We start from the raw sequence: 22,731 nt of genomic DNA on the forward strand, positions 1-22,731 counted from the left end.
CTGCATCAAAACAAATGAAAAATTGGTCAATTCCCCACCCCGCACATTTTATGGTTGAGAAACTGAGGTGCAGGAGGTTTGTATGTTTTGCCCAAGGTCATACATTTAGAATGTAGCAATGCTGAGCTTCAAGCCAAGATCCTTTGACTTCAATAACTAGACTTTCCACTTTGGTATACATTTGTGTTACAATGTTAAAGAAGCATTTTCAACAAACATTAATAGTTTGTTGGGATATTAGAATACAATAATGATAACAGTTAACATTTTTTGAGCACATTATATGCTAAAGGCAAGACAACAGGCCCAAAATGGAGTCGCTTATGCTAAGTGTCAAGTCACCAAAGCGAGACTTAACTTAATCACAGTTCACTTTTTCCAGAAATGGAATCTTAAACCAGTCTATCGAAATTGTCCAATCAGCATTAGTTAATAAGCATTAGGTAATCTGCTTGATAAACCCCTGCGTCCCCCTAAAGTAACCTTGCAATAACCAATCTGCTTTTTTTGCCCTGTGCAACCTCCTTATTCCTTCTCCCTTCTGCCTATAAATCCTTTTGCTTTGTAGAGTTCTTTGGAGCTCCTTTCTATCTGCTAGATTGGATGCTGCCCGATTCATGAATCACCAAATAAAGCCAATAAGACCTGTGTAATTTACTTAGTAAAATTTTGGATTTTTTAACACCAGATACTCATTTAACCCTCTCAGCAACCTTATGAGGTATATACTCTCATTACTCCCATTTTACGATGAAGCAACAGAGACTCAGGGAGGTTAAGTAACCTGCCCAAAGTCACACAGCTGGAAAATGACAGTAGAATTATCCAGATCCAGTATCTGTATGCTTAATGCCACACAGCCCTTTGGGCTAACTGTTTGCCACTTCAAATACTATTATGCTGGAAACCTAGGCATAGCTCAGGAGAGGAAAACCCTGAACAGGGTCAAAAACGAAAGTTCCTGGGACATAAAAATCCAAAAAAAGTCAGAGCAATACTGTATCTGACCTATGAAATGACAACCTCTCAGAAATACAAAAGCAGAATGGAATTAAAAGTAAAAGTTTACAAATATTGAAAAAGAATTAAACAATCTGGAATACGAACCCACTGGGCAACAAGAAGTTTTACAAGTCAGAGATGATATTTACTGTCTGGGAAGCTGGTATTGCATTTCCTTGACATCTACATGGTGAAATTATTTCAAAATGAGCCATTCAAGTTTATTAGCATTAAAAAAAAAAAAAAAAAGAAAGCTCACTAACTAGGACAAAATGGCCTAAAGCAATGGCTACTTTTATTCGCCCCTTTCTTCCTGCTTAGAGAAGCATCTTTTGCACATGGACCTTGTATCTTTCTCTTTGATGTACTCCAGGTTTCTCAAAGACTCCCAGCAAAACCCCCCGGAATGTCTATGTCACACTCAGCAGTGCCCTGGAAGGCTGGATATATGTTTTCTCTTCTTGCCTAGCTTCTGATGAACTGGAGATGTTCTGTGTTCTTTTGGGAAAAAAAGCGTCTTCAAATTATTTTGAATTTAGTTTTGACATGTGATGGCTTCTACATTTATAATGATGGTTTTGTAGCATCTCTATCTAGGCTGTTTAAATTGTTATCTAGATAACAATGGTGAAAAGCATTATTGAGACATTTTTCATCGTGAATTATAAGTTTTTTCAGGTTGTACATGTGAGCTTATATTAGAATGTATGCATAGTGGAGCATACTGTCATTTAAAACGTTATATGTATGCAGTAAAGAAAATAATGCTGTGTCCACATTCAAAAGTGACTTAGTTACTGAGAGAACCAAACAAACCAGGAATGAGAAAATGAGTTCTTTCCACAATAATGTTCACAAATTGGAAAAGCTGTTTAACTTTATCATTCCATTTCTCTATTTGTAATAATAAACTAGGTGTGGTTGCTTTTATTGCCATTGCTAAAGCTTTTCACCAGAGCTCTGATTAGTCTCTCAATGAGATTATTTTCTACTATTTTAGCAGAAGTTTCATGTCATGTGCATATCAGCTAATTTGCATAGTACAACAATTTTAATTTGTCCCTGAAAAGGTTTCTCTACCCCATTTACATTATGCTAGACTTGTTCTTCAGCATGAAAAATATCCAATATTTCAAGGGTAAATAACTACACTAAGGCAATAAGTAGTCTAGCCAAGTTTCATCATTGAAAGTAAGGAATAATCCTTGTATTCCATTCTTTTTTTATGGTCCCTTAGGGTACATAAAAGGGGGAGGGATTTCTCCCTCTTTGCTTGAGTCCACTTATCTGAGCCAAGAATCTCTTTCCTGCAGCTGAGAATGCTCCAAGTGGATGTTTTTGGCTTGTTTCTGCTCATTTCTAAGAAGGTTCTCTTTATCTGCAAAGGTCCTAAATAAAAGTTCTTCTCTGTGAGAATTCCTATGACCTTCTCCTTCAGAAGGTTTAATCACTGCTTCTTCTACGTCTAAAAACATTTTGTAACCATTGGTACACATAAAACAAGGTACTATTTTTATTTGAGAAGAAACTGTTTCTTATTTATCTTTGTATCTCCAATACCTAGATTTATGGCATGTGGATCAGTGCCAAGCATAATGCTGGGCCTTATTTATTGAATTTATTAATAAAAATACAATGAAGGTTTAGGGGCATTTCTTAAGGTCCCTGAGTATAATGAATATTATGAGGAGAAATACATGGGTATTTGTGGCAGAGACTATTTTCAATATTCATTTCCCCTTTCCTCCATTGTAATAGAATCCTTGATTTTTGACTGAGGATGTGGCAATACAGAATACAGACTGGATTTCTCAGCTTCCTTTGCAGCTTGGTAAGGCCATGTGACTCAGTTTTAGTCAGTGGATGTAAGTAGAAGTGTCATGTGGTAGCTTCAAGGAATCCTCCTTAAAAGAGAGCTGACATGTACCATTTACACACTTTTTTTCGTTTGCCGCTTTCTATTTTCTACTGTCTGTAGATTTGATGTCTGGATCTGAGCGCCCCTCTTGGGCCATGAAGTGACTCAGGGAGGCTATGTATGGTAGAGCATCAAGAGATGGACAACTTAAGTGTCCATCAATGGATGAATAAATAAAGAAAACGTGGTATCTTTCTACCTAACTATCTATCTATCTATCTATCTATCTATCTATCTATCTATCAATCAATCTATCTATCATCTATCTATCTATTATATCTATCTATCTATCTATCTATCTATCTATCTATCTATCTATCTATCTAAATATTATTCGGCCATGAAAAAAATGAAATCTTCCCATTTACAACAATGTGGATGAAACTAGAGGGCATTATGCTAAATGAAATAAGAAAGAAAAAGGCAAATACTGAACGTTATCACTTATACGTGGGATCTTTTATTTAAAAAAAAAAATCAGACTCGTAGAAACAGAGAGTAGAATAGTGGTTGCCAGGGGGGTGGGGGAAATGGGAGGTGTCAATCAAAGGTATCAATCTTCAGTTATAAGATGAATAAGTTCTGAGGACCTAATGTACAATAGTGTATATTGTTAATAACGTATTGTACAACTGAAATTGGCTAAGAGAGTAGAGCCCTAGTGTTCTAACACACACGAAAAGATAGCTGTGTCAGGTGATGAATGTGTTAACTAGATTGTGATAAACATTTCACAAGGCGTACATATATTAAATCAAGTTGTACACTTTAAATATATAAAATTTTATTTGTTGATTGTATCTCAATAAAGTTGGAGGGAAAAGGAGAGATCCTAGATCCCTGAAGACCTCATAGAGTAAAGCCACTAACCAGCCCTAGACTGCCAATTTGGGAAGGAACTGTTTGGACTTCTATGTCAAAGAGAAAATGTCTATATTATTGTAGCCATGGTTATTTGAAATCACTGTTACTCACAGCTGAACGTGTCCTGATACTGTATTACATTTTGCTGCTTCCTGTTTGTTGTATTTTGTAATTTTTCATAAAAAAAAAAAAAAAGAAAAGAAAAGAAAACACTTTTCCAGAGGTTTAGATGAGTCATATCTGGAGAACACTTAAATGTATTAATATCATCAATTATGCACACACACAAACACACGTGTTTTGGCATCAAATACTAGCTTACTGTATACTAGATACTATGCTATACTTTATATGCATTATTTAATTTAGTCTTCATGAAAACATGATGTAGGGACCATTATTATCTCCAACTTATCAGTGCAGTAGCCGTAGATTAGAGAAGCTAAGTAACCTGCTGGCCAGTAGCCAAGGCAGGGAGCTCTTTCCTCTAAGCCCGTGAGTTAACCACTCCCGGGTACTTCCCGCGGGAGGAGAGACGCTTCCTCTGCCCGCCAGAAGCTTTATTCGCAAATCCATTGAACACCATGCTGCAAATGCCAAGTTATCCAAGAATGGAATTCTACTATCAGCCAGGGAACTATTGGGTACACCCTAGGGAGAGATCCAGAGAAAACTGAGGAGTAAGGAACCCCTCTGCTGAGCTCTTGATCAAGATCCAGAGGCCAGAGATACTCACCTCTTCATGAGTAAATTGATGGTGGCAGGTATGAATATGGGATTGAGTGGTGTCTCGCTGCACAGGCATAGTGGAACTGAAGTCTAAAGTCAGACATAATGACACAAACACAAGGAAACCATCAAATCAATTTATATTTAAAGACCAGAGGGCATTCAGAAACTGATTTATACGTTTTGCTACTCTGACTTCAATGCTAATACCCCAAACATAATTAAAGAGTAACTAATTCCCTTTCATTACCCAAAGCATAAACATTCATTCATTCGTGAAATGCGTATTGAGGGACCGCCATGTACAGTGGCTGTGCTAAGCGGGAACTGGGACACACAGTGAAATGAGAGCCTCCGGTGGGGGTGACTCACCTGTAAACAGATCTTTACAGTGCAGGATGCCGCATGCCCTAATGGAGGGATGTGCAGGGCTGTGTGGACCTTGAACGAGAAGCATCCCACCTTAGGGAAAATCTCGAGGGTGATGTAAGAGAGTTTCGAGGGATGACGAGGACTTAACCAAGAGAAGCGTTGACAAGGAGGGGAAGCATGTTCTTAAGAAAGGGAGAAGCAAGTGCACGGCTCAAGACACTGTCATCTTCCAGGAAATGTGTTTCCTTTGCAAGGCTATAGCCCAGGTGTAAGGAGAGAGGAGGCAAGGAAGAGAGTGGCTCTTAAAGTGATCAGTTTAATGATAAGCTATACCAAATTTATGCTTATATAGTCAACCAGCATTCATAGTCCTCTTTGTTTTTCATGGTAGTTAAAAAGGTAGTAATTTCAACTTCACTCCTCCAAAGAACAATGCAGTAATCACTGTCTGCTACTAGTGTCCATCCCTTTTCTTGCTAACAGAACTCATTTCCCAGCTCTTCACACACGCCCATTACTACCCTATATGACTCTGGAGATGCTGATTCATCTCCAGGTTCAGAGGTGGATCCTTGTTAGTCTAAACCAGAGATCCACCCATGGGCCTACTACCTGTTTATGTAAATAACGTTAATTTGAAAACAACCACACCCATTATTTCCTGTGGCTGCTTTTATGATGCAGCAGTAGAGTTGAGAGACAGATTGTATGACTAGAAAACCTAGAATATTTACTACCTGGTCCTTTTCAGAAAAAGTTTGCTGACCCTTGGTTTAGGCCAATCAGAGCACTGAATTCCCCTGGCAGATGTTATTGGTCCAGAGGTGGGCTTGCTGCTTAAATTGGCCAGTCGGATTAAAGGAAAGAATTTATGCTTTATGCTTGGAGCGAGGATTCTCTCATTTCTATCAGATATCCCAGTTGCTGCTAACAGCCATCTTAGAACCACGAGCTGTTCTAGAGATGGCAGAACCAAGAGATGGAAAGATCTGAGTCCCTGGTAACCACATTAAGTCAAGCAACCCAGAAGCCTGCCCTATCTCTGGACTTAGTGCCGTGCAAGATAATACATTTCTTTATTGTTTAAGTCAGTTTGAGTAAGGCTGTCTCTTATTTGGAAGAAAAAGCATCCATCATTGCTGTATAAGTAAGGCATCTTTTTCAGAGGCCAGACTCACAGCAGGCTCAGATACCTAAAGCATAGTCACAAACCCAGAATAAAAGAAAGGAGATCATAGTAAGAATAAGCACTGTCAGGAGCCCACACACCGCAGGGAGAAGCTAGAGGCAACCACACCCCTTTATCCACAGTCAACTGAAATTTTCAGAAAAATAGAGTTTCGAATTCAATAAATTCAAGATGGTTTTTAAAGAATAGCAGATTAGATATAGTAAATTGGAAATTGTGGGAATGGGAAAGTACTACCTGAAGGAGTCCCTTTGACAGGAAAAGTGTCAGGTGACAGCCGAAGAGAAAAGAAAGAAAAAGAAACAAGCAAAAAACAACAAAAAAGTAGCGAGTGCCAGTTAATATAGAGACAAAAACTCCCTATAAGAAGCCTGCAGTGTCCCTGGAGCAACACTATTTATGTTGGATAATCACAATCCATGCTTTTAAAAAATGGCCTTGACCCACAAGAATAGAATTAGTTATGCCCAGTCTACTCTGTTTAATAAGGCAAAGAAGAACAAAGGATCTTTTTTTCCAAGTTCTTCTGACTCTCTTCACCAAAGTTTTCTCTTAAAAACAAAGCAACAATTCAATGATACGGGAAACACACCCTGTTCCTAAAATGCAAGATCAAAGAAATCTTTGCAAGAGTCCTACTTCAGGACGCATTTCCATTGTTCCCTGGACCAGCAGGCTTGTACTTTTCTAACATCAAATATTGACTCAATTAGATAGTAACCCAGAAAGCAAGATGCAGGTATAGAATCACATTTTTGGTGCAGGCGCCAGTGTAGTGAACAAAGCATATGCATTGGAGTCAAATTGATCTGAATCCAAATCTCAATTCCACCTTCTTACTAGCTGTGTGGGTGTCTGCTTCCTCACACATGAGACAAGAATAATGATACATATCTGCATGATTGTTGTCAGACTTCAATTATATATACACTGTACATAAAGCATCTAACACAACATCTGACATCTATTAGGCCTCCATTTATAGAAACTATCACTGTCAATGATGGTTATTGCTATTATTATCATCATCATTCAATCCCAAGCATTCCAAAACTTTGTATTTGATAAGAAAAGTTGCTGTAGAACGATTTTAAACTACAGATGGACAATCTCATCTGACTTATTTAAATCTTAAGTGACCTTCCAATGGTTTGTAAACTGGCCCCATACACGGAGGGCAAGAATAGACCAAAGAAAGAGGCAGACCGCTCCTGACTGGCAGATGGAGGTTTAGCAAGCATGGGAACTTACTCGCAAGGCTGGTCTTGGGCAGCAGCAAGATGTGTAGATCTTCAAACTCACCTGTCAGAATCTTCCTATTTATATAGAAGCCTTAAATGTGTTCAGCCAGGTGTACCATCTCGACAATACCTTGCTCCCCGGGACTGTGTCCTTGGAACAGCTCCCACTGAGGGAACAGTGGGCAGAGTGCATATTCCAAGGACAGCAGAAGGGATGAGAAGCCTCTGATTGCCTGGGTCTAGCTCATGGGTCAACCAGTGGTCATGTCCTCTTGGTGATCTCCTCCAACACCTTTCAGGGGAAGCAGAGTGAGCCAAAGTGCTGTGACTAAGAGCCGAGTCCTCCGTAACAGTACTTTATTCAAGAACAAGAATTTTTTGAAAACTTATTCATGCACTGGGAATGATTTCAAGCAGTCACTGGATCCGAAACCCACTGCCACTTCCAGTGTGTCAGAGTTCAGCTAGGGTCATTGTTTAAATTAATAAAATGCAGCAAGTGGCTGAGGCGGTCAATCTCTCCCCTAATGTGCCCTGGACGGTCCCAAAGTATTCAACGGTAGGATTGTCAAGGGACCCACACTATTCAACAGTGACCAGCGATTAACAGAGGTCTGTGGAAATTAATTATGACCTCTTGAGGCAAGGAAGTCCAAGATCAAAATGCTGGCTGACTCGGTTCCTGGTGTGGGCCCTCTTCCTGGCTCGCAGACAGATGCCCTTTCATGTGTCCTCACGTGCTGGAGAGTGAGTAATCTCTCTTCTTATAAAGCCACTAATCCCACCCTCAAGACCTCATTTAACCTTAATTACTTCCCAAAGGCCCCACCTCCAACTCCACTGGGGGTTAGGGCTTCAATGTATGAAGTTGGGGTGGGGCTGGGAACACAATTCGGTATGATTCTTCTGCAACTACTTCACCGAAAACATTTCTACAATTCAATTCTCTAAGTAATAAATACTTTCTGAAATGAGTTTGCTCAAACTTTCCAAAAAATATTTTTTATGTTAGCCATGATTAAGCATGAAAAATTTCATCTCAGCTGGGAGAACACTGGGGAAAGTAAGCACTGTATGTGTAAGGGTACTTTTATAAAGGAAGCCTTCATGACATTTTTCTCCACGGAAGAATAGTTAGAAATTACATGAGGTTGAGGGAGGGTCAGAGAGAGGAGAAGGAAGGATCGAAAATAGGCCTATGTCGGCAAGAACTCAAGCATCCAAACAGTTTGGTTCTCTCTCTGATTAGCCTGAGCTGAGGTCTGGAGCCAACTGCACTCCAGCTGAGACACATGCAATTTTGATTACCAGATATGGTATGCGTTATAAGGAAAAAGACCTCAACTTTGTGAGAGAAACATTTAGGTGAGGGGAAGAGATTGAAAAAGCATTTAGTGACTTTCTTGAGCCTAAAGGAAATAATCTCTGAAAGAATTGAGTGAGAAGATCTGAGCTGGCGCAGGGCCCGAAGGATGGGTTTGATGTTCACTCCATGCTGACCTCTGAAGTAGTTGAAAACAAAACAAAATAAAACAAAACAAAACATTGACTCTGGCAAGATCAAACATCCATCTTTTGGTACCTGAGAATGGGGCAGAGAAAGGGAATCCCGAGCAGAAGGTGGAAGCAGAGAAAGTCTTTAAAAATGTATGACTGATTTGGTTACTTCTTGAGAGGTGCAGAGAAAGGAGGAAGAAGGGAAATGACATTTACTGAGAGCCAACTAGAGTGTAAGGTCTTAGAAGGGAGGGGCCCTGCCTGTCTTCTTTCTAATGTGTCCCCAGTTCCTAACATAGGCCCTGACATGCAGGAGACACTCACTAAGTACGTGTTGCTGGAAGGACAGACATGGCACAAAATTCATTATATAACGGGCACTCAGTAGGTATTCTTGAAATAATCAATTAACTAATAAACGCCTACCGCATGTCAAGCATTGTTTCATTCTTTCTATTTACAAGTATTTTGTTGAGCAAGGTCCTATCGTTTGCCAGACACTCTGTGGACACTGAGAAGTCAGAACAGTAAAGGGACAGTTCCTGCCCCTGAAGAGCTTACAGTCTCGGGGAGATAGATGCACAAGCAATGGCAACGCATCACACAATGACCACAGGCTGCATCCGCACGCGGGGAAACACAGAAGGGGATTTCAGTCTCCCCGGAAAAGTTGAGGCCCTCTTTACAGAGGACACAGCCTTTGAACTGAGACTTACGATGAGCAGAGGACATTTCAGACAAAGAGAAGGATGTGAGAGAAGATTACAAGAAATTCATCCTTACAGGAGGAAAAAAATCAATGGAGCAAAGAGAGTGGGAAAATGACTGGAAAAAGAAAAGAGATGAACCACAAACGGGCTGGGATTTTATTGAAGTAGTTTGAACTTGCCCTATAGAAAACAGGAAGCGGGACTGGCTTCATGGGCATGTGACCTGTGCCTTCCCTTGGGACTCCAAGCTCGGATGAACCCTAAGCTTGTTTACTGCTTTGCTGTTGGCTTGCTTGAAATTTGTAGTGATTTCGTCTTTGAATTGGTTTTGTAAGTGACGTCCAATGGGACAATGGAGCAGGCACATGAGCAGAGAAGATATGTACAGTATGTACGTCTGCATTATCTTGCTGCTTCATGCGTCTCTAGTGTTCACAAAGCCCCATGAGCACAGAATTCCAGTGCACCTACTATGCGTGGGAGCTCAGCAACTCAAAGCGAGTATCCTTGAATTCTTCTTCACTTAGAACGACATTAAATGGCAAATAAAAACACAATGACAAGTTGAGAGGCAGAGACACTACAAAAAAAGAAGAGGAAAAATCTTCATGTTTTCATATTTTAGTACATTTAATGGCACTTTTTCCTGGCTTTCTAAACATTTTGCACCAGGCCCCAGAAATTGTGTAGCTGGCTTTGATGGGGAACCGTTAAAAAAAAATCTTGAGCAGGGAAGAGACACAACGAGACTATCATTTTGGAAAAACATCTCTCGCCAGAGTGTGCCAGTTAGACTAGAAGGAGGTATAATGAGGAGGAAGGTTGATGAGGTCTATGTGAGAGCAGGGCCAGGGAGGTGGGAAGAAAGGGACAAATGTGCGAGGAGCTGGTGGGCAGAGTACTGGGGTTGGTACTTAGCTCCATAGCGGAGGTAAGCGAGAGCTTCCGCCACTGGGTGGCGCCACCCATGGAGATGTGGAGGAGGGGAAGAGAGAGTACAGGGTGGGTGAGGGAGGAGGGATGGATTGAAGGTGAAGGTCAGTCTGGGACCCGGGGTAGACCTCTCATGACTGGATATGAGCAGTGCTTTTCTCTCTGTCTTCTTTTGGTGACAGACCCCACCTCCTCTGGCCTCAGGGGTGTTGCTGTGACCTAAGCGGGGGCCCATCCTGGTACCTGGCACACAGCCACACGTAGTGGTCCCAGGAATGTGCAGGTAGGTGTCCTAAGCCAGAATAATCAGAACTCTTTCCTTAGGACTTTTCGAACTAAAGCTGGTGGTTATCTCTTTCCTCTCTAAAACCATGAGTAAGTCTGCAACTGCCAGCGGACCTGGGTCTAGAGACCACAAGACTCAGGTCTGAGGGCGAAGCCAATAGGGGAGATGAATCGTGACAGCCTGCCCAGGGCTTTGAGTTCCTAGATCTGACAGTTCCCAGCTTTACTCTGCCCTTCCTGGTGACCCGATCTAAGAAATTCAGCCTTCCCTCACTCCCTTCCATGTTCTCCCAGCCTTTTGTGTTTTCCTAAAGCTAATTGGAGTGAGGGCTCTGTCACTTGCAACCGAGAGTCCTTATTAATACAGGACACATGGCTAAGTGCCCATGGAAGCAGCATGTGATAACTATTATACCCATATCATGGAGACATGAACCGAGAGGCTCAAGAAGCTTAGAGAACCTGCCCGAAGTTTCATGGCCAGCAAACCGCAATGCCGAGACTCGAATGCAGGTCTAACTCCAAAGTCACTGATCTTTCTATGATGCTACGCTTTCTTCCTAACCTGTTCATTGTTTTTAGTCTTCCTGTCTATAAATTCAGGGCTTCAAATTTAGGGATATTTGTGCTACTCAATTTCTAAGTTTCTCTTTAATGACCAAAAGCAGTGAGGGCCACACCATGAGTTCTCTGGAGCCTTTCCCAGGCTCTGACTCTCCCCACTTTAAAAGTCACTGGTAACAGAGCGCCTAGTTGCTAATTTTGCAGAAGTTTAAAGTCAGTGACCTTATCACTGAAACCTTATTTGCCTAAACTTTGTCTTGTTTTATGAGTTCAAATGGAAAGTCAAGCCACAATTCCCAACAGGGTTAGAAGGAGGTGATAACAAACTGAGCCCGCGGCTTCAGAACTTGGGAATGGCTCTCCATGACCTTTTCTCAAGCCTGACTCTCTGTTTACTGTCGTGTCCTCTTCTGTAAAGAACCTTCTTTTCCTCCTGTGCCACTAACCCAAATGTGGTCTAAACAGAATCTTTTCTAATTCATTCTAGGGAACCGTGGCAGAGACTATTGTCCCCAAATTGTTATTTACTCCTCTTTTCTTTCAATAATGGAACCCCGCATTTAAAAAAATTATTTACTTTTAATTGAGATATAATTCATATGTCATAAAATTCACCGTTTTAAAGTGTACGATTCAATGGGTTTTTTTTTTAGTAGATTCAAAAGGTCGTACGACCATCATAACTACCTAATTCTAGATCATTTCATCATCCCCAAAATAAAGCCCAAACCCATTAGCAGTTGTTCCCCATTCTCTCCTCCCTTCAGGCTCTCTGGCAACCATCAATCTACTTTCTATTTCTATGAATTTTCCTATTCTGGACATTTCTAATTGTTTGAGCTTATAATATACAGCCTTTCTTTTCAATATGCTAAATAAAAGAAGTATCTATACATTCTAGCATGTATAACTACTTCATTCCTATCTATTGGCAAATAATATTCCATTGCATGGGTATACCGTAATATCATATTTTGTAATCCATCTGTAGTTGATGGACATTTGGGTTATTTTCCACTTTTTGGCTTTATAAAGAATACCACTATAAAAATTCACGTTCATATTTTTGTGTGGACAATTTTCCACAGTGGCTGTGCCATTTCACATTCCCACCAGCAGTGCATGAGGGGACCCTAGGTTTTCAGCACAGTGTACTAAGCCCAGTAAAAGGTCAGCTTTCTAGCTTCCCCATAGCTATGCGTGGCCATACAACTATGTTCTGGCTTAGGGCATAGGATATAAGCAGAGGTGGTACGTACAGTTTCTGGAGGAAATATGACCTCTACTGCTTTCTCCAATCTGCTGGTTGGAGGGTTGACTTAATGACTGGAAGGCCAGCAGCTCTCTTGGGCCATGGAGTGACTTTAGGAAGGGAAACCAGAGGACAGGATAGACACTGATTGACACTGTGAACCCTGGACTAACTGCCTCTGAAATTCTTAAATATGAAAGAGAAATAAATGTCTATCGTGTTTAAGATACTATTTTTCCTTATTAATTACAGCCAAATCTAACCCTAATTGATACCATTACCTACTTTTTCATTCACTGTGCAAATTTCCCCTGAAAGCCAATTAAGAGCCAGGTCTTGATCTTGGTGTAAAGATGTAAAGATGCATGAAATAAGGACTTGTAATTTAGAAGTTTCCAGCTAAGTCAAGAGAAATAGGCATGTAAAGAATTAAGACAGTGGCATAAGTGCTAATAAGAGCATGCCACAAGCCTCATAGGCAGATGGAGGAAAGACAGATAAATCAGCCTAAAGCGACATAAAGTAGGTCTTAAGTTAGCCTACAGGCCCCTACTACTGTTTCCAAATTCCCCAAATTTTGAGGATTTGGGAATAAGACATCAGAGTTTTGGGGAAATCTCAGAAATTTCTACTATGATAAGCTATTCTTAAAATACTTTCAATATTATATACTCTTTACTTATTATTATGGTTATCTAAAATTGTTTAATAAATTAAAAAATTTAAGTTTAGTGGTATTTATGAAGAACTGTCACCTATAGTGAATATTCAGACATTGGGAACTGCCACTGAATGTTTTCAGGTGATATATGAATGAAGTTATTACACTAATCTCTTCTAGCAAAGCTAATAGCACTCCACTGGATCTGGTGTCAAAATTGCCAATTTAAGGATGCATTTTTCTTCCAAAATTTGTGTCATGGAGCAATGCTCAAAAGACTTATATAAAGTATACTATACATATAAACTTACTAATATTTATTTTACTTGCAAGAATGACTTATCATTAGCAGCAGACAGCCACAAACACACAGACATGGCAACAGCTACAAGCAAGATTGACTAATGTAGCCACTTTTCTCATCCTGTTCTGATTCTCAGAAATGTCAGCCCTAGCCTTCCACCATGTGCTCCCCTGCAGCTTGTGCCTCTCCTATCAGAACGCTCATCTCTTTAACGACCTGCCGTCATTAGCCCAGAAGCTCCTTTGAAGGCAGGAAATTCATGTCTCTTACATTATTAAACTTCCAGTGCCTTGCTTGTGCTTTGGAACAAAGTACATGCTTAATTAATATGCACCGAATTGACTTTCATTGACCACAGAGTGATGTTTAAGTTGAGCTTTAGACGATGAATTTTTTAAGTGTCTCATGGAGGGAAGGGCATTTGGGGCTGAGGGGAACAATCTCTGCACAGATACATGTGTGCTATTCAGTATATTTTCAAGGTCTGTGATGACCTTCATATGCTGGTGTGCAAAGGGTCATGGCAGGAGACGATGTCAGCATGGTAATCAGGAGCTACATCATGCAGGGCCTTGTGTCCCTGCTAAAGAATACAGACGTGACACTGTAGGCAATGGGGAGCTGCAGGAGGAGACCTCCGAAGAGACTGGGTAAGAACATCTGGAGATGGACTGCCTGCAATTGAATTAAATCTCCAAAATTAGCTAACTCTGGGCAAGTTCTTTAAGCTTCCTAGGGCTCAGTTTCCTCGTCTTTAAAATGGGGGTTATAACAGTAAATAACCAAGGAGCTTTTGGATACAACGCCAGAAAATAATGCAAGTAAAATAATTAATATAGCATCTGGCACACAGTAATAACTCTGCGAGTGCTATTTGCTACTATTATTATTGCCTTATTATCACCAAAGGGTTTTAAATAGCAGAGTGACACGATCAAATTTGTATCTTGAAAGTCACAGGCCCATTCGCACCCTGAGATGAACAGAGTACTGAGAACTGATGAGGCTCTTTCCGCTTCTTTCCCTTCTTGATTGTTTTCCATGGTAGTCTCTCAGACGTGAAGGACTCCAGACCTCCTTTGGGTGTTTTCAGTTTCCTCTCTTAGCTTCCATGGACTGGCTGTAAGGAGGCAAAATGGACGAAAAGGACAGTCAGTGAAGTAATAGCCTGCCGTCACAGGAGTCTTAGGTGGAGAAAACAGGAACAGTCACTCATTCAACACCATTTAAAAAGCATTTCCTGTGGGTTGGAAACTGTGTAGGCACCTGGCAGGTAAGGGGAGAAGGGTCCCAGAGTCAACTAGCCTTAGGCTTCCTACTGAGCACACTTCCTTCTTCCCTTTGGGGTGCAACGAGCACAGTCCTTTCCTTTGGAACCTTGTCATTGTTTGAGCCTCAGTTGCAGCATCTGTAAAATGGGGATATTAACACATATGCCTCATCTTCCCACACCCTAAGATGACTTTATCATACCCTTTCTTCTCTCCTCAAACTTCAACACCCTCTCACCACCATTGCTTTGAGCTGATGGCCTTGCTCCCTATTTTACTGAGAAAATAAAAGCAATCAGAAAAAGAACTTCACCCTCCTCCACTTAAAACTTACCGACCTACTATCACACAGATCAATCTGAATGCACTGCCAGAGCTTCTACCCCCTTCATGTATGGTTTGGAGCCAACTCCTTTTTGTCTGCTCAAGGACCATGCTCCTGAAATTGTTTTTTTCCCCCACTCTACTGGATCGTCCACATCAGTACACAAATAATCTAAGAAAAACAGTCTCCTCACCACTCAGTCTCTCCCAGACTTCTATGTTTTCTTTAAGCTAGTTGAAGTTAGGTCTCTGTCATTTGCAACTGAAAAAGTCCTGATTAATACAGGACGCAGAGATAGTTGGCTATGGAAACAGCTCATGTACTCTTCTCCATTAGTCTTCGATGAGTAAAAGGTTACAGCCCCATACAGTTCATTCTTTCTCTTCCCAAAGGACGTGACAATTCTAAATTGTCCATCTTCTTACTTCCTGTCATCAACTTCACGGCTATACAGGAATTTCAGATACAATTGGGTAGATGTTTGAAATCTGCCCTCACAATAGTTTAATAGGGACAGATACTTTTTAATGAAACTTTAAAAAATTTTTCTCATGCTTACATAAAAGTTCTACTTACATAGTTTTTCACAGATTATCTGTTGAAGAGGAGATTTGCCTTTAGAATTTAAATGTCATAATAAAGACAGTAAAATAAGTAGGAGACATAGTGCTTAACATTGAGCAATCATATTTATTAAAAGAACGAATGATTGGGGGAATTAATAAATAAAATGAATTATATTAACAATTTGCAAATACATTATGGTCCCAGAGTTGGTTTTTGTAGCTTAGTTGTTTTGAATTTGGGATGCATTTTCCCACAAAAAAATATTATAAATAATACTTAAGTGTCAAGAAATCCCACTAAGGCTGTTTAGCTCATAATGTAGCAATAAAAGGTAAAAAAGTAATGGCCTTGTGTAAAAGAGATTTAAACAATTATGAATACTGGCATTTGAGTAAAAGTAATTTTAATGAGTAGATAAGTTGGCATATGGATATGTGGTGATTCCCAAGGGAACTTCTAAGGCCTTTCCGGGGTTCTGGAGGTCATTGTCTCCTTTTTAAATCTATTTTCTAATTAAAATGTATGCATTTCTTTCCCTTGGTACAATCTTATACTATCCTTATCATCAGCAGGATCACTATCGTTTGCTTGGTAGGCAATTAATAACTGTTGTGTTTCCTATTGGATGGAAGGGTAGGAATAAAGCGAGGTGAAAGGTAGGGGAAAATTTCTCATAAATAATTGGAAGAGAGTTGAAAAGAGATGTCACTAACAGCAAACATGTATTTGTTATCACGCATCTCAGTAGTCAAAATAAAAGTAATGTACGGAGGAGGCAAGAGAACTAAAATGTTAAATCGAGCTATATTCGGAAACTGCAGTATGCTGATCAGCCCTGCAGCCAGACCGTGAGGAAACTTGCGGAACAAAGGAAGATTTCTGCTGGGATTGTCAACAAACTATTTGTCCACACTGTGAGGGAAAAACAGAGTCTTTGAGTGGCGTTCTACACAAAATCAAATCATTCATTCTCTATGGCTAAAATCATGGGGAACCTATGGACTACAGGCTGGGAAATGCCAGCAGGCCTTTCACGCTATAGTCTTAACCTGTTTTCACTACATACTCTTATCTTTTCTCACTGTATGCCTATATGAAAGGAAAACGAGGAAACAAAGTCTTTAAATTATAATTCACAGGAACTAAAGAATGATATAAAAACTGAATTCCCAGGGTCCCTCTCAGTGTCATTACTCTATCCTCTCACTGTCCCCCGCTCTCTCCATCTCTCTGTCCCTCTGAGTCTCTCTTAGGCTCTCTCACTCTCTGCCTCTGAGAGAAAACCATGTTCCGCCTGTGGAGGGTTACCCCTTCTCTGATAAACTTTCCTTTTGACTCTCAGTTTGGTAGATGTTTGAATTCTTCCTTGCACTCAACCAAGAAGCCTTTTCTCTCAGTATAGGGCTTGAGTCCCCCTCTGTCCCCACCAACCCCCCACTAGGGGAATTGCCATGTCCTGAATCAAAAGGAAGGTGACAAGCTATGCTTTTGAGAGACTTACTATTTTCAGAGGGAGTAAGACCAACACAGAGAAAGAAAAAGTGCTCCTGGGGAAGACACTTCGACTAACAAGTGCTGACTGTTTAGAGGAGGGTGTGATCTTTGCCGTCACAAAGTGGGAAGAGTTTGAGTCTGACCTTGTGGAAGAGGATTTCAGTCAGAAGAGAGTTGGGAGAGTCTACAAGGTGACATTAACTGAATGGTACTTCATAGAAAATACAAAAAGACGAAAATATATGGCATAAGCATGATGTTACCGAAGAAAAAGAAAGTAAGTAGCGGGGTAAAGGATGCAGGATGATTTCCACATGAAGGCCATACAATGGCTCATGAAAGGCTGGTGCTGACTAGAGCCCACTGAGAATAATGGAGGTTTCAAGTGATCAGATAGCATGTAACCAGATTTTCAGAGGTGTTGCCAATCAAATCACGCCTTAATGTTCCTAGGTGCTTGTAGAACACAGAATTTGTCTAATTTTTCATATCCTGCCTGTTGATTTTGGTGACATGTGTCCTATTGGACAAATCCTTATTTCTAAAGAAGAAACTTCTGAAACTCAACTTGGTATAAAAAATGTCAAGTTCCATTTGCCAGTTTTCCCTCATTCTTCCCTCTTCCTTCCCTCTCATCTTCCTCTAGCTTTCATTGTTTGATCCTGACCAAATCATTTCATTCTCTGGGTCTCATTTTTTAAATTTCTACATGACAACACTGAACTAGAATATCCAAACTTTCCAATTTTAAAACCTCAATTATGAAATTTTCCAAGATGACAAAACAACCCATAAGGATGACACCTAATGACACTGCTCAAATCACATTGCTGTGGTTTCGAACGTGGTGACGTCTGAGCATCACCAATGACTTGGTTATCCAGTTTTTCCTAAAATTAGGCGACCCCCGTCCTCAGAGCTGATTCGGGGGTACCGAGATTTACCTAGAAAAAGTGGTGTGGAAGTTAAGTGTAGAGTTTTCCTTTAGCTAAAAAAGTGGCGAGTCACAGCAGCAAAATCTGTTCCCTCCCTTCGCCTTGAACTCAAAAGTTTTCTGGGTAGCCACAAGTAGATAAAATCTTATCTTTCTACCCTTGAGTTCCCCTTCTCGAGCTTCACACGGACTGACTGGCGTAAGCACCTGGCCCCTAAACCGCAGATGTCAGAGGTTAATTCCCCGCGCGTTCATAGAGCGGCGGGGCCGGCGCGGAGGGTCTGCGGCGGAAGTGGGCCGCCACACTTCCGGCGGCCGGCCGGGCGCTGGCCACACTTCCTGTTGATCCGGCTCGCAGGAGGGCCGGGCCCGGAGGAGGGCCGGCGGGCGGGCGGCGGCGGCCACTGGTCAGGCGTGGGCGCGCGCAGAGCTGTCACGAGCATAGAGCGTCCGTCTCGCCGCCTAAGCACGGACCAGCCTCGGCGGCCTCGCCTCCCTCCTTCCCTCCGTCCTTCCATCCGGACCTCGGTCCCGCTGTGCAACACCATGCCTGCGGTGGACAAGCTGCTGCTGGAGGAGGCGTTGCAGGACAGCCCCCAGGTAACTTCCCGCCGCTCCAGTTCCCCTTGCCCGAGAGCTGAGGCCGAGGAGGCCCCTCCAACCCTGGGGAGGAGGCGGGGAGGCTTCCTGGGGGGCCAGAAGGGAGTGGGCTTGGCTTTGCGTCCTGAGCCCGGGATGTCCCGGGATGCCCCGGGATGTGGGCATCCCTCAGGCAGAACTGGAGAACCCAGGGGAGTCCCTACAGCCGGAGCCTTTGTGTCATGACCCCTTTCTAAACTCAGCTGAAACTGAGGCTGCCTGCCTGAACTTCGTTCGGTCCCATCACTTACTAGTTGAGTGTCCCTGGCAAAGAACTTAACCTTTATGTGCCTCAATTTTGTCATCTGTAAAGTAGGGGTGATAATTTACCTGTCTCATAGAGTTGTTAGAATTAAGGAAATGCCTGTAAAATTGTTAGCAGGCAATGCCTGACACAGAGTAAAGAGTTATGTTTATTATTACTGTTATTACTACTGCTATTAACGATGTGATGGGACCTAGTGGATTTAGGGCCAGAATGGAAGGCACAGCCTGGATCTCTTTCTCAGCGGCGCCGGGCCTCCCTTTGGCACTGTTTTCTCATTCGTGAAGAGAAAATTGACAATACCAGCCCCATTTATCGCACAGGAGAACTTCATTAGTGCACTTGAGAGTCAAGTCCTTTGAGTTCTGCAGGTGAGAGCTGGTGTGTAAATATAGCAAACGAGTGCAGAATGACATTAGTTCATAATTCAGTGCACCTTTCCCCAGGGAACTTTTGTTCTCCATTACCATTTCCCCAGCTTCATATCTATTCTTCTGGTTCTGCATCTCTGGGTTATTTAAATAAATCTCTTTATTCCCTAGTGTCTCAACTCTTGAAATATTAGGACGGGATTAATCTCTCCCTTTCACAGTATCCCTTCTCTTTTTGGTTTCTTTCCTTTTTCTTAGTGAATTGTAGTCCCGGGATGGTGGTTGATGGGCTTACCTATACACATTCTGCCTCTGTCCCGTTGAGAATAACTAGTGGAAAGGGCTGTGTGCTTAGTTGTCTTGTGCTCATCTCTTTGTACGAAACTGTAAGCAAGCTGTTAATTTTTTTTTTTTTAATTTGCATCTGCTGGTCTGATTGACTTTTCAAAGCCCTCTTTGAAGTCTCTAGACTTTTGGCATTTTAATGGGACCAAAGCCCTTAGATGTCATTTTATCTATACTCACATATATTATGTGTAGGACTGAAGATAATAATGTAGAATTTCTAATGATAACATTTTGAATGAGGATTTCCATTTGCTTTGTAGTTGGAGAAACAGGTGCAAAGATGTATTGCTTTCCTCACTGAACATAGTGATGGCTAAACCAAGTTAGAGGTTGCACTAACTTATTCTCCATGTTGCCCTCACCGATAAGTCACGTTTTGAATTTTGGGATCGCACATAAATGAATATGTACTATTTATTTCTGCTGGTTTACAGGATTTGCTCAGCTGTGAGGAAATAGAAAGAGGCCTGGCAAACAAGTCAGGAGACCTGGGTCCTAATTCTGGCTCTAACACTGAGTTATCATGTGACTTGGGCAAGTCACTTATCCCCATCCTACGATTGGCTCAGTTTTCTCATCTGCAGTAGAGGGATATGGAGCAAATGATCTTTAAGGGGCTTTAGAAGCTTAAATTTTTATCATATCTGCATGGTTTATAACTCTGAGCTTATATGTGGAAGAAGAGGTTTAGAGACATTGTCATTCCTATCAAATATTCCTCCTAATGTAGGGAATTTGTCATTGTTTTTGAGACTTGGGTGTCACCCCACTAGGGTTCTTGGTAAGGTTGTTGAATAGAAGCTAACTTTCAAGAAAGTCTTTGATAATCATCAGAACATATTTAAAACTCTTGTGTGGGTATGTGCCTAATGCAGCTTTACTCCCAAGGAGATTCATAGACTTGGAGCTGGAAGGAACCTAATCCAGTTCCTTCTTTTTATGTGTAAAGAATAAAGACAGTAGCAGATACCTTTATCACACATGCATTTCATGTGTCAGGCACTGTTCTAAATGCTTTATCTATATTAAGTCACTTAATCTTCCCAATCTTGTGAAATAGCTGCTCCATTAAAATTACCAAGGAGCAGAGAAGTAAAATAACTGCCCAAGATTATACACTGTAAAGTGGCAGTCAGGGTTGGAACCCAGGCAGTTTGTCTGTATTGTTCAAGTTTGTTCAGCTACCTACCACCTGGCTTTTCTTTCATCAGTGACCTAAAATGTTTCACTGAAAGGAAAAGATCCTAAGAAACCACCTATTGTTTCCTCTAGTTTTATATTCAGTAGTTAGGAGAATTGCTCCAGTAACCTGGTTGCACAGGATTCATTAACTGAACGTAAAAGCTTTTGTATTTGAACTTAGTGACCCAGGAATCGCTGAATAGCAGTTGCCTGATCTTAGATACTTCTGTTCATTTCCTCCTTTTTAGTACTGCATGTTGCGTTATGTGACTTGTCTGTGTGCATACACATGTTATTTCTGGTTACCTCTCATATGTGAGGCAGATGTTTTAGGGATTAAGATACTTGTCTCTGTTCCTGTTTGCGAGCCTCTGCTCCTGGCAGAGGCTGCTGGATGCTGGGAAGTAGTGACAGATGAGATAATAGTGACAGATGAGATAAGAGTGCCTGCCCACCACTGGTTCACAGTCTGTTCCGGGCGCCAGATAAGGAAAACAGCAGTTCCAGTACAGTGGGAGAGTATTGCTGTGATAGGAACACAAGTGCAGCTTTGAGCTGCTTCAGCTCATTCTTCTTCAAGGGCTTATTCTCTTTTGTTTAAGTTGTCTGCTTTTGAGATAAGGTAAAGACAAAGGCACTATTGCTATGCTGTTTTGATTTGTTTATTTGTTTCATTTGCAGTTGGCATAACTGAAACACACAAAGATTAAAGACTTAGTTCTGAGATTATGCAGTGAGTGGTCCAGCTGGGAACAGCCCTCTCTGACCAAACCAGGCCTTTGTTTACTCAAGCAAGATGCCTCAAAACATGACCTGGTGGCTATGTCTTCATTGTGGAGTTTTGTCCTGCTGTTCTCTTAGTTTTACAATACATTTTCCTTTCAGTAGATTTGGTTCTACTGAGACATTTCTATCCCTCCACCAAATTATGGGTGTAAGAACTTTAATTTTTTTTACCTTAAAAAAATATAATATGTAATATATATTTATATATAATTAAAAATATATTTTATAATCAGAGCTATTAAATTGTGCCATTATAATTAGATGCTAATCTTGAGTGAAAAATGCCCAGGACTATTTCATTAGGTAACACCCTGTTTCTTTAAGATAGAGGGATGGTGTGGAGGTGAGGCTGTATCCATGGGGTGTTTGGTTGTGTTTTTCTGGCCAGGCATACTCTTGAGAGTGTAGGATAGTGGATAAAGGATGAACTTCAAATCCTGATTCTGCCACTGTTACCTTAGGCACGTTACTCAACCTCTTTGAGCTTCTGTTTCCACATCTGTGAAATTTGGATAAAAAAGTTACTTAATGGAATTCTTATGAAGAATAGATAGCAAACGTAAAGTGTCTTCATGCCTGCATGTCATAGAACTCTGTAAATGATTGCTGTTATTATCTTTATAAACGATATGCACCAATGTCTTTCTGACTTATTTGTAGCGTTTTTGAGCAACTGATGTACCTTTGCCTAGTCCTCGGTCTCATTCCTTCTTCATTTCAGAACATTCCTGTTGTTCCAAATATAAGTTTAAGCAGATGTGGAGCTGATCAATGTGGACATCAAAACAGTGTCTGAGGTAGCTGAGGATGTTTTTTCAGGGGTGATCGTGGCCTAGTTGAATTAGAAAGAGAAGATTGGAGTTTTCCTGTCAGTTCTAATGGGTGTCATAGTAAATATATCCAAAGTATAAAGAAAGAAAAAAGACAACACTTGGGATGTAGTTCTTTGGCAGTTATCATAGGTGAGAGCTTGATAGTAGGATGACCAAAGAGAAGCCAGCTCCAAGCAGCCTTTTCCTGCCTCCAGG

General features: G+C 41.1%; 1 protein-coding gene across 3 annotated transcripts in view; it reads left to right on the forward strand.

Moving 5' to 3' along the window:
- Window positions 1-18,448: 18,448 nt before the first annotated feature.
- The window catches only part of APPL2 (adaptor protein, phosphotyrosine interacting with PH domain and leucine zipper 2), a 40,810-nt gene continuing 36,527 nt past the window's right edge, over window positions 18,449-22,731 (forward strand). For 2 of the 3 annotated variants that reach the window (XM_025048825.1, XM_025048826.1), the window contains exon 1: window positions 18,449-18,712. In XM_025048825.1, the coding sequence (XP_024904593.1) occupies window positions 18,659-18,712 (54 nt within the window). In that variant the 5' untranslated portion in view covers window positions 18,449-18,658. The remainder of the gene's footprint in view (window positions 18,713-22,731) is intronic. The other variant, XM_006914520.3, reaches the window with a different exon arrangement.

Source organism: Pteropus alecto, unplaced genomic scaffold (genome assembly GCF_000325575.1).
Source record: "Pteropus alecto unplaced genomic scaffold, ASM32557v1 scaffold94, whole genome shotgun sequence".
NCBI classification, from domain to species: domain Eukaryota; kingdom Metazoa; phylum Chordata; class Mammalia; order Chiroptera; family Pteropodidae; genus Pteropus; species Pteropus alecto.